General features: G+C 41.0%; 1 protein-coding gene across 1 annotated transcript in view; it reads right to left on the bottom strand.

Annotated features, from left to right (window-relative positions):
- The window catches only part of ptn (pleiotrophin), a 36,960-nt gene that overhangs the window by 3,960 nt on the left and 20,434 nt on the right, over nucleotides 1-12,566 (bottom strand). The window contains exons 2-4 of the mRNA XM_070929086.1: nucleotides 7,695-7,789; nucleotides 6,520-6,693; nucleotides 3,393-3,554 (exon numbers count right to left, since the gene is read on the bottom strand). Coding sequence (XP_070785187.1) covers nucleotides 3,393-3,554; nucleotides 6,520-6,693; nucleotides 7,695-7,788 — 430 coding nt within the window. The 5' untranslated portion in view covers nucleotide 7,789. The remainder of the gene's footprint in view (nucleotides 1-3,392; nucleotides 3,555-6,519; nucleotides 6,694-7,694; nucleotides 7,790-12,566) is intronic.

The following is a 12,566-nucleotide window of genomic DNA, read 5'->3' as shown; positions in this document are numbered from 1 at the left end:
ACATCGCTCAGATAGCGAGTCTCTCTTCCCAACCTCCTCCCTTCATCTCGGCCACTGTCATCCTCGCTCTGCTTCTCTGTTGCCCTCAGCTCTCACACCTCTTGGGCTGTCACTCTGCATACACGCATCTGGCCTTCATTAGAATTGATGCGCGCAGGTGCGCAGCGCTGCACACATGGCTGCAAACCAAACACATTGCCACCTACACTTCCACAGTGTGCGAATATATACATTTTCATTCACAGCCTCTAACATGAAAAGTTCAGGATCTACATCGATATTCTTGCATAATGAAACATGACGAATTAAAATTGGAAAGCAGAATAATCAAAGCGTAATGCGGATGCATTCATGCATACTCTAAAGAGATTTTAATTTGGACCTCATATTTGACTTCCCTTGAGGATTTTCTTGCATTTCTTTACCGCAGCAACTGAAAGGGTCTGATGATTAAATGCATCAATTTGACGAAAGGTTGTTTAAAGTCACAACATAACACTTATATAATATAACAGTTGCACAGTACAAAGACATACAGGTTGAGTAAACTGGCCGTAGTGTTAATGTGAGTGTGATGGTCACTGATAGATTAGAGACCTGTCCATGGTGTACCCTTCCTCACTCTCACCCATTGCATTATGGGATAGGTTCCATCCCCCAGAGCTCTGGAGAGTATAAATCAATGCAGAAAATGGATGGACGAATAAATAGATGGACACCAACAAGTCCTCCAGATTTAACAGCAAAACACGTCGCTTGTAATTGGACTTTGCTCCCAGAGTGGTCGTTATGGCCCCTAGACTTTAACATGTCACTTTAACACACGTCATTATCCGGCATTTATTGAAATGAGGACAGTCAAATGTTATTTGTCACACAAAATGGAAGACACTATACACTCTATGCACCTTCCTACCATAAATCCATATATACATCTCTGTATGTTTTAACAGTGGCATCCTGGACTATATATTTGCTGGAAAGCATTGGCAGAATCACAGATGGCGAGTACAGTACAGCCCCTCTAGAAACTTCCTGTCACAATGCATTAATGATGTGCTACCGAGTGAAACATTTAAGAGATTCCTCCTTTGAAAGTCAAATACAGTTTGGGATAAAATCTTAAGACAAACAGTAGAGCAGACAGACAGCGTTACAGTTGGCAGCGCTGTTGCAGACATCCTGCAGTAAAAAATAAAACGTCTCTGAAGAGCTCACATTGTCTTATCATTGTAATTTGGGGCTTCACCTGACTGTGGCTGCTTGATGAAGTGACAGTAAGGTTACGCAAACTCCATGTGCAAACCTTGTGTGCACACACGTCATCTGCTGAGCGTGATAAGGGCGCAGTTTATGACCATTGGCAGCGATTCTGCACTCATTATAATCCTGTTTGGACAATGGGACATTCACAGTGGGTCAGTTACATCCTTGTTTACATAATTAACAAAGGGCATCGACTCACTTGGAATGAATCGAGGGCTTCCTTATCAACAGTTTTACACCAATCTGTCCAAGCAGACAGCAAAATATCCTACATGGTTGTTAAATACTCTTCCGTTAGTTCAAACCTTGTGTCAACTCGAGTTTCCCGATAACTGACCATTTCCCGTAGACTGTGGGAAGTGGGAGCAAAAAAAAAGCTCCCTGACTTCAGTTTCATTGACATGACTGAAGAAAGCTAAAAGCATGTAATTACAGTTGAATAGTGAGTTAACCTATTCACCCCTACTTTAACACTGTCACTCACCGCCTCGACTTAGCACTTAAGTAGGTGGATTTCCATCATGCTGTGGATCGAATATGAATGTGAATTACAACTGTCATTGCCTGAGATTAAACTAATTTGCAAGGGTTTGTTGGATTTAGCAAAGATACAATCAGTCATAGTCACCAGATAAATATCTATTGAACCTACGAAGTAAATATCACAGAGGATGCTAGTGCTGATGCTAATTTATCATAATTCAAATTAAATTCTGATTATTTTATTTCAGATTGTGACCTGTGAGCTATGGCTAAAACACACCGAACGTCCAAAACAACACAAAACAGACAAGCTTGTCTGGAGGAAGATCAGCAGTTCAGCTGAAGAAAGAGCCAAGTGGTAAACATCCCGTCAGCTCTAATTAATTAAACAAACCAACTCATCGATCCCTAACACTGTTTATAATGATTTGACAGTGAAAGAAAATACTGGAACGATTCATCTCGGAAAAATTTTCTTTGTTCATCCAAACTGTCCTAATGACATACGATTCATCTGGAGAGTAAATAACATTCCCCGCCTTCAAAGTAGTCCAACAAGGCTACTGTACTGCAGGTTTAAGGATGATGTGTGTCAACAAATTTGTCTTTTCAGAATGGTACCGTCTTCAATACATTTAATTAAAAAGAAAAAGTCCTCTTTCTTTAGGGGCCCACAAAGGAAGGAGACTAATTATTATTGACGGAATCAATTTGCCTTTTAGAAAAGGTCGTATTTCCAAGGACTGAGCACATATTCAGTAGCAGTGTTGGGCAGCAATGCATTACGGTAATGTGATAGCGTATGAAGGATAACAATTTGACATTCAGTAATTACGTCACAGTTGCCAAATGCAGTAAAGCCCCCCAAGTAATTTGGGGTCCAGCTTGTTCACTATCTTTCAGGAGTCTGATGGAGGGTTGATATCAGTTTGGTATCTCTGCTCTGCCCGCTACGTGCTAGCTTGGCGCAGTAGTTTGAGGCTAAGTCTTATTGATATGTTATGTGTTCTCAGCTGGCTTGCTAACATTAGCCACCGGTACGCCTACATTAAGCCTGCAATAACTGATTTTTTTGGCTCGTGACTTGGGGGCAGCAGAAACAAGTCGTGAACACAACGTTGCAAGGACCAGGGCCACCCTGGCTAACATTAGCTAACAGCTGATGTTCAGTAAATACCTCCAAAACATACGCTGGCTGCTTGTTAAACCACGTGTCTCACTTTCTAGTTCTACATGTGTTAAATACAGAATATGCAACATGCAGATGTGGACGATTTGGAGTTGTTTAGAGGAACCTTTGACGGGGCTGAGTTGAGTAACAAAATGACAAGTAACACAACTACTTGAAAGTAATTGATACTATAAGTATAATAACTGTATCAAGTATTTTGCCCAACACTGTCAGCAGTCAGATGAAGAAAGTCTTGTATGGTTGAAGTACCAGCATCTACTTAAAATTCATTCAACCTTTGTTTATGCTTCTGATACTGAACAGTAAATATCTCTTCCCCCTCGTGCTATGTTTTTGAGGATGTGGTGATTCATCAGCAGGACTTCAGTGTGCCCCAGCTGTTGCTGACAAGCTCAACATGTCCAGCGAGAGTTACGTTTTATCTAGAGATGATTTATTCGTCACAGTTTACCTTGCAGCTTGGTCTTGGGGATTTTCCCACAGGGCTTGGTGGCTGTAACAGTGGCGGCGCAGGTCGCATCCATGAGCGCTCGCTTGAGCACGCCCGTCCTGTTCTTCTTGCCCGTCGCCAGATCACACTCCCCCCAAGCCTGGAAGTCGTACTTGCATTCCCCTATAGCGCACAAATAAATCAGATACTTAATTAGATGCTTTTGTTTGGTGAAGTAGCTCTGAAGAGGCGCACTATAGGAGCGATCAAGCCGAAAACCTGGTAAAATTACACAATGCAGCTTCTATATTTGTTTTAAAAGGCAGTCAATTGCAATCAGTCAATGAAACAATCTCCTTGAGCCTGAGGAGCTGTGAGTCACACACTTTGAATGGCTGTTTGATGAGCGGTTTTAATATACTTGGCTATTATCTCCTTCCTATCAATAGAAACTGTCCAAGAGTGACTTCTGCTAAAACCCGACGCTCCTATTAACAAGAAAATCAAAAATGCTTATAGCTTTTTGCTAAGAGGAACAGATGGTGCTTCACGGTGTTGATCTTACATTTCCTATATGAAACCCGCTGACAGATGAATGTAATCAAAAACAGCCTGGCTCCCGTTCATCCTGGAAATAATGCAGATACAACCTTGGCAGCACAGAAGTGAAAGTACTTTCAGCCGCAACCTCAAATAATTCTCACATATGTGCTTTCGTTTGATATTAAATTTAACCCACTTTACACTCAACCCCAGAGGATGCAAAATTGCTCTAGAAAATGGCACCAATGGCTGGTGTATATTATAGAAATGCGTTTGAAGAAGTGTGTGTGTGTGTGTGTGTGTGTGTGTGCGAGTGTGTGTTTGTGTACTGTATGTCCATGTCTCTCATATCTGCCTCCATTATTTTGTTGCCACTCTAGCCGGGCTCCCTGGAGGCTGTGACACTCATTCCTCAGCTTCCTCTCACATGAAAGCGTCAGACCCCTTGTCACTGCCTCTGAGGTCCCAGGGTGCTCATCAGAGGAGGGGAGAGGGGAGAGAAGGGGTGAGGAGAGGAGGGACGGAGAGTGGAGAGGGGGAGTGACAGGGCCATTGTTGCAAGAATCCTTCAGGGACTTCCTGAGCATCCAACTTTAAAACCCTGCGCCTCCATAATTTGTCTCAGAGAGAGAGAGAGAGGGAGAGCTTGCTTGCCGACTCCTGGGAATTTGGCAGGCAGCCCACGTCCTCTTTTAAGGTGTCATATACAAGCGTGAACACACCCACTCATCAGCATCCCCAAAGTGTCAAATATTTGTTCAGGATTTTAAGTCCATCGCTAAAAAGTAGGTAAAGCTGAAAATACTCACGATTGGGGTTCGAGATCAGTTATGATATTTAAACAGGGCCAGTTTGTGAAAAGATGAAAAAGATGGATAAGTTATGATGCAGCTTTATGTCTACAATTATTTTAATGTAGAATATTTCGTGGTACACTGGTTTATTTATTGAGTTTTGTTTATATATTGCACACTTAAATCTCCATAATGACAATAATACAAATCACACTAACAATGATGATGAATGATGGAGACAAAAACAGCTAACCACTACAATAATAATACATTTCTTTTTTATTATTATCTTGTAATCATCTTTTTTTTTAACATAAAAACTGTGGATAATCATGACTTCCATGTTTCGGTTCAACAACTTGGTTATTTATATATTACTACTCAAAAATCAAATTAAATGTGTTATTAACACCTCTGTGGCCTTTGGGTCCTTCTTTAAGCTCGTATGGTTTTATTTTTGAACCAGTTATATTATTGAATATGTCGTCTCCGCGCCCAAGCTAATTCAAAACTGATCATCAGGGTTATTTTTCCAGACTTTGCCGAGCTCCTCTAAATCCTCAGAAAAAACATTACAACTGTTTTTTTGTGAACTGAGTAGAGCTAGTGATGACACGTAAACTCACATATTGAAATATTGTTATTCATTCTCTTTCTGTGTCTTTGCATTCACTGTACGAGTATTTCTGTGGTCTATTGTTTAGAAAGCCATTAGCTGTGGTGTTGGTTACCCACGTCACCTGCCCCACACGCAGGTCATACTGCTGGCAGCCTCTACAGTATTATACACCCCCTCTGATTTTAATTAAGCACAGCGTTTATACTCTCCCTGCGCTGTGTGAGTTGCAAAAAATAATTTGGCCATGTGCTGCAAACTTAAAACTACTGCAAACCTAGTTTTCACTTGTTTGTAAGGAGTTTAATATTGTAATCAGATGGAACAGTTTTATAGTACCTAAAGCCACATGATTGTTGTTCCTTAATGCAATATACTATGTACCAGGACTTGGCCTCCTAGTCTACTAATAGTCTTTTTAGATGAATGACAGACAGTTTTACTGAGCAGCTGAATCTGTCTGCCAGAGTAAAATTTCGTTTCACACCAATTCTGACGCATTTTGTTGGGCGTAGGCACCAAATGTTACAGTATTTATTTATCTTTTTAATTGCAAAAATATCCAAAACAAAGCAGACTCTGGATCGGCCTCTTCAACACAAGAAGGGCTAGTTAGTCTTTCTAAAATAAATTTTCCACAATTAAAGGTCAGAGGCATGAAACTTATTGCCACTTCTCCAAAAACTCCAAAAAAAGCCAGTTAGCGGGACCATTATTTCCTGCAGTGTGTTCATCATTCGTGACAGGCTCATTGCAGAGCAGCAGGCTCCTGCCTGACAGGCCTTACTGGGGGGAACAAAAGTCCCTCAGGCTTGTCACTGCAAGACATTTGAGCTGTGACGGCTGCACAGTCTCAAACCCAAAAAGCAAATGACAAAGCAGGATGATTATTCCTGTGTTTTCTGTGACGATGTTTCACATCCTCAGCAGACATTTCTGTTGTACCTCTAATTAGCTAGCTTACTCATTCCTATTGTGAAAATGGGACCATTGTTTGTGTGAATGACAGCATACATCATGGGGAGGTGCGGAGTGTGAGGGATGGGAGCCATGCAGTTGTACAGAAGGAGGGAAGTTTTTTCTGGGTCCTTTAGTGGTCGTAGATCATTTAAATGCTATTTTAAAGTAGACCAAGTAGCCCTTTATTTCCAGGTTTCTACCCAGCACAGTCTGAATCTGAATAGTCCCCCCTCACCTCCAAACTTCTTCTTCCAGTTGCAGGGGATCTTGCAGCGTTGGGTCTTGATGGTCTGCTTGCAGTCGATGCCGGTGCGCGTTCCCTCCCTGGTGCCGAGTCCGCAGTCCCCCTCGTTGGCTACACACACGCTCCACTGCCACTCCCCACAGTCCGACTTGCGCTCCTTCTTTCCTGTTGATGAAGTTAGAGGCAGAGTTGTTTTCGGGGGGGAGGTCAAGTTAAGTCTCCAGTCAGTTGAAACTAGTTTTCAAAGGTGACGTAGTCAAGGTGTGTGGCCATGCAGGGCTTGCCTGACGTCTATTTTTCCAGCAGCAAACTTCAGACTTCTAAGGTTTTTGCTTGTTAAGTGTCGAGTCATGTATTTAAGGGGTCGAGTTTTAGGTCAAGACTCACAGCAGTCCAGTCTGAAGTTCTCTTGAGTCCGACAAGACACAAAAGTCTCACATCTACAGTTGTGGTTGTATAAAACATGTTTGAATCTTTTATTAAAACAAGAAATGGAAACAGCTACTTGCAGTGTTTATAAAAGTATTTACCCCCTCTTGGGCTTTTTCACATTATTTCAAGGCAGATGTAATGGGTTTAGGTGCTTGTGCTAATTTCCAATGCAAATGAACTTTTTTCCCTTGAATTTAAATTAGGCTAAATGTTGTTTTCTTTACCCAAGTGGGAGTTATCTGACTTATTTTGCCTTTCTTGCAAGATATTGCTATTTGTTTCTGGTGAATTCTCAAAGGAGACAAATTACTTCAACCCCAAAGGCTATTTTTTCATTTTCATATATTTTTAAGAGTTGTGTCCAACTAAAGAAGTTGTTACGGGGGACATTTCTCACAGTGCAGCCTTTTTAGGGAGTGATAACGCTGTGTGTCACTCCATTGGGAAAAACAGGCCTTTTTATGTTGATGAGGTTAATTGACAGACATTGTTTCTCCATCATCAAACTAAGCTACGAAGACTTGTGTCTTTGTCAAGGGGAATGTATTAAACACATAAAACAGCAGAAGTAAGTACTATAAAAGTGACTTAATCATTTAATATAGATTGGATTTCATACATGAACATCACGGCGCTCCTGTTTCATATTAATATACAGTATACAGAGAATCTACACCTGCAGATATAAATTAATTCTATAGATGTTTCTATGGCTGAAGCTTTGCAAGATTCACCTTGTTTCTCTGCTTTGCCTCCTTCAGCTGCCATCACCGTTAGCACCAGGAGCGCCATCACGGCCACCCGTGTCAAGTGCTTCTGTCCATTCATTCTGAAAGAGAGACGAGAGAGTCGTTAGAGGACTTAAAGTGTTATCAGTGTCTGCTCTTATTTTGGACTGTGAAGTGTCCCTTGTCTACTTCTGTGTCGATTGTATGATTTCAAAACACTGCATTTTGTGAACTCGTGACTTTTGAGAACTCCTGAACCTGAACTTGACACATTCAGCTGTTTGTTAGAACAGGAAGAAGGAGTAAAAAAAAAAGCAATAGTTGCCCTGAGCCCCATGAGACTCAGGAATAGCCTGAGGTATTTCCAGCTCTCATCTTGTGTCATTTCCACTGTGCTGGATTCCAATATCAACATTTTGATTGTCTGCACTGCCGCCGCTCTGTCAGTCACGGCTGTATTTGCTGTCAATCTCTGTGAAACAAAGTCACAGCACAGGTTTGATTTGACTTGTCAGAACTGTTGTTTCTCTGCCCCCTGTAGTCTGAAGAGAAGTTTAACAGCTGTTGATGATGTGAATTATTAATAATGTTATATGTACATTTCTCTGACCGTGAGTTAAGGTGCGGCTGCATTGCCTGTCAAGGCTGCTATCAATATAGAAACTGGTGCTTCTGCCTCTTTCTTTATTGATGTCTCTTTATGGAACCAAAGCCGATGGTTTCACATTATTCAACTGACCAACAGGTGGCGGTAATGACCCAAGAAATGCAGCAACGTGCCAACAAAAGGCAGTAAAGAAGAAATATGGATGCAAACAATGACGGTTTCAAAATGTAAAAGAAAAATTGGCTTTTCAAATGAAGGAAACACGTTCAACATGTTTGTTACTCAACTGAAATCTCTGTGTGTATCCTGAGGGCGTAACAGTGAATGAAAACAAACTTTAAAAAGGGCACCTTTAAAGATTATTGTGACTAATCCACATTGTATACAGCTTCTACATCGCTGTCAATGTGTTCCCACTATCAGTTACATTCATTCAGACACAGAGGGGCGGGGGTTACCTTAGATAAAAGTGACAACGAGTTCCACACAGCGAGGTATACAGATTTTACTTGGTACTCTGAGTTAAGGTATCCCTAATGTAGGAATAACAAGACACTACATATACAACTGATGCTGGAGTCACAAATAAGGAAGTCAATGTATGAACGAATCCAGTGTCAGTATTCACTTTTTAGTTGTCAGAAGATGCAGAGGCTTGTAGTTCGAGAGACGTTACTGTTGGAAAGCGACAAAAGAGAAAGGCGGCTGGGAGTTCTCTATTATGTTACAATCAATTGCCATAAAAAATAATGTCGCTGGTCGTCCGTCTCTTTGTTGTCCATTGTTTGCAAAAATCAAAACAAAAGTTCTCCTTATTATCAGCATCAGAATTTCTTTTATTATTTGATCCCCCAGCTGCTTCTGGATCAGCAGAAAGCTGCTACCGTCACTATCACCAGCCTAATGCACTGTGATGAAATTATTACAGAAAACCTTCTCCCCCCTTTTTATTTTTTTGAGAGAAATCCTCCAGCAGACAGCGCTCTCTGAGAGGAGAGACAGCATGAGACTCAAGCAATTACCAAATGTCTGACTCCAAAAATGCTCCCCTGTGCTCAAATTCCTGTAGAAAGTTCCTGGCAGGGAAATAATACCCATTTGTCATTTCTAATTAATCATGAGCTGGCTCAGAGCCCCCCCACCCCATTGTGTAATGAAGTTGTATTCCCAAATTTTTAAATGTAAGTTAAGTCTGTTTAGATGACGGTGAAAGCCTCTGCAAGTCGAATGAGGTATTCAAACCTTATATTTAATTATGCTATTGTAGTGCGTTTTACCTGGGGTTTAATGTCTCCCAGCACTTCTTAGAAACTCATAATGAGCCTTATGGCAGCGCCTGAAGTCTGCTGCCTGGAGGAGTCGTCTGAATCCCTTCACACGATTGATTTTATACCGTTCCGACTGCGGCAGCACACAGACAAACCCTGTTTTGATTAAATACTTCAGACTCCATCTGCCAGTTTTTTGTTTTTTTTTATGTTGACTCTTTTTAAGAGATTCCAAACTATTCATCTCCATAACCCCGAAAAAGGATGAAAAAAAAAGTTATTGAATCCCAACTGTAAGAAGTGCATACAATGACTTCTAAGAGTTTCAGAGAGAAAACCCAATGAAAGCTCCCCGATAAGGATCATTTTCCAAGAGAAAGGCATTGTGGCCTTTCAAAAGATAAGAAAGCCTTTCCCTCAGTTAGTCACACATAGAGTGATGGGCTCTTGGTGCAGTGCGGGCATAAAAAGGGGGACGGGGTTGATGACTTTGAATGAGCACTCCATACAGTAGGTTAAAGACAGAAATAAGTCTCAGAATTAAACTGAATTAACCATTTCCTCTGTATCCGGAGTGTCCTCTGAGATGACAGGCTTCTCCTCCTCTTGAGGTCAATAAATGAAATTGAAGTCTCTGCCGACCATGTAGCTCCTATTTCCAGAGCATGACAGCACCTATAATGGATGACTGGGTGGATCGGAGCATTTGACTATCATTCAGCTGGCATGTGTGCTGCCTGTGTAATGCCTTGATAAGAAGCGCTGGGGATTGCCAACTTAAAGGACGTCTTCTTGTGCTTTTCCATAAACGCTCTTTTTCCCTCTTTTTCTACAATCCAGACACACCTACAGCTCGACACTTGGTGACAGAGAGAAGAGGAGATGCGTTTTTTTTCCTCCCATGTCTTGGCCCCTGACAACCTGAGCGTGACTCTCACTTATTTTAATGACTCAGATCCTCGTGATTTCACTAAAGCAATTGGGCTGTTATATCACGTCGTCCTTTAAAGAGTTTTGTTTTGTGTTTTTTCAGGGAATTATTGATGAATTCTGTGAAATTCTCAGACATATTTCTGCTGAAGATGATACCGAAGTAGCCAGACACAAGAGAAAAAGAGTCATCAGTCATTGTTCAGCATCATATTGACAACCTGAAGGTTTAGTGAAGTGAAACGGATCAAAGAAAAGACAGTCATTTAATGCCTCACAGGTTGCAAGACTATAAGTTTCAGGAAAAGCTGGAGGTTTGGTTCTTAAAGAGACAGTGCTCATTGTAAAAGAAATCACTTAAAAACAAAGAGCACTTTTTGAGCGTGCCACACATTCACACATTCATATGTTGGAATAGTGACAATTTGAACCATTAGGTCCAATATACATTAATTATTTTCCTTCCATTCATGTGTGTGAGAGATGCTTGCTGGAGCTTCATTGAAATAAATAACCCAACTCTCAGATTAAGGCTTCATTATTGACTAATCTGCCAATTCTTTTCTCAGTTAATTGTTTAGTCTATGAAATGTAAAAGACGAAGGAAATTTGTTTGGGTATTTTCTTGAAATTGCTTGTTTTGTTTGTCAGTCGAAGATGATATACAAAGAAGAAGCTGGAACCAGATTATATTTGGTATTTTTGCTTGATGAATGACTGGAGTGATTAATCAATCATCAAAATAATTGCTGATTTAATTTTCTGTCGATTGACGAATGAAAAAGACAAATTCAGAATAGAATTAATACAGAAACAAATGCAATGAAAAACCTCTCCAAACGACACAGGAGAGAATAAGAAACAAATTCAGGGTACGAGTACGAGTCTATTTGTCTTTATTAAAGTGGGATCCTAAAAGTCTAAAACATCGAGCAGAGTTCCCCACTTAGCGACGGCAGGAACAGGAGAGCTGAGTGTTTGCAAACATCACACCGTGGGGGTTTCTTTAGCTGGAACATCAGAAACATCCAGAGGCCAGTGTGGCTCATGAGCCAGTGAGAATTAGTCCTATCAAACCCTCAATTTGCCCCATTGATCCAGACCCAGCTGTGGGTTCCTGGCGAAGGGAATGGAGGAGGAAAGCCAATACTGGCCACAAATCGATGGACCTTCAGTGACTCCTTGTGTGCAAATAAACACAAGGCGCTCCACCACTCTGGAGCGCAGACGAACACCAGACGCAAAACGCTCTCCATCCCTCTCCTCTCTTTCATTAGGACCGACGTGGACCCCGCTGACTACATGAAGGAGAATCTGTTTACACGCTCAGGTCCTTTACTTTCGTCTTATAGGAGGCGACGGAGTTAAAGGAGAGAGCAGTTTAACGAATCAATTATAAGGCCCAAGAAAAGGTGAATTTCAATTGGGTAATTAGCTGCTCTGGCTGAGGGAAAAAGATTTCCACCATTATGGTTCTGTGAAGAATGGATTCAGGTTTCTTTAATTTAAACCATTAACCTCTCAAAATCCAGTTCTTCATCAGAGAACTTGTGTAAGGCGAGCATGTAATTAAGCAGCAGCCCCTCTGTGGTGTGTTAATGATGAACACAAATATTATCATAACACACATGTATGCTTTTAATACCACTTAGCTGCACATGAATTATACATCTTTTTTTAATAAGCCTTTTCCCCTGGAGCTAACAAATCAAAGAATGTGGTTTCCAAAGGCAAGTCTTTCCCAGCTCCCTCCGACTCCATCACGCAATATCTAGAGTTGTGTTAACATCAGGTCCTTTGTGTGTGTGTGTGTGTGTGTGTTATATAAGGATGTAGTTTAGTCCAAATGTGCCTTTGACTTGAGTCTTACGGTGCATTCAAACACACTTTAAGCAACGTAAAAAAGCAGCAGACATTATTCAATGCTGACAATATTGTGCCCCCAAGTGGGCCAAAAACGAATATATTTCGAGTTAAATATATAATAAAATATATGTATAAAATGAAAGGTTTTCTTTGGATGATCACTGAGAAGCTTCCATACTCAGTAAAAGAGGGTACATATTCACATCT

This window comes from Enoplosus armatus, chromosome 22 (genome assembly GCF_043641665.1).
Source record: "Enoplosus armatus isolate fEnoArm2 chromosome 22, fEnoArm2.hap1, whole genome shotgun sequence".
Lineage (NCBI taxonomy): Eukaryota > Metazoa > Chordata > Actinopteri > Centrarchiformes > Enoplosidae > Enoplosus > Enoplosus armatus.
This window is presented reverse-complemented; position numbering and strand designations above follow the sequence as displayed.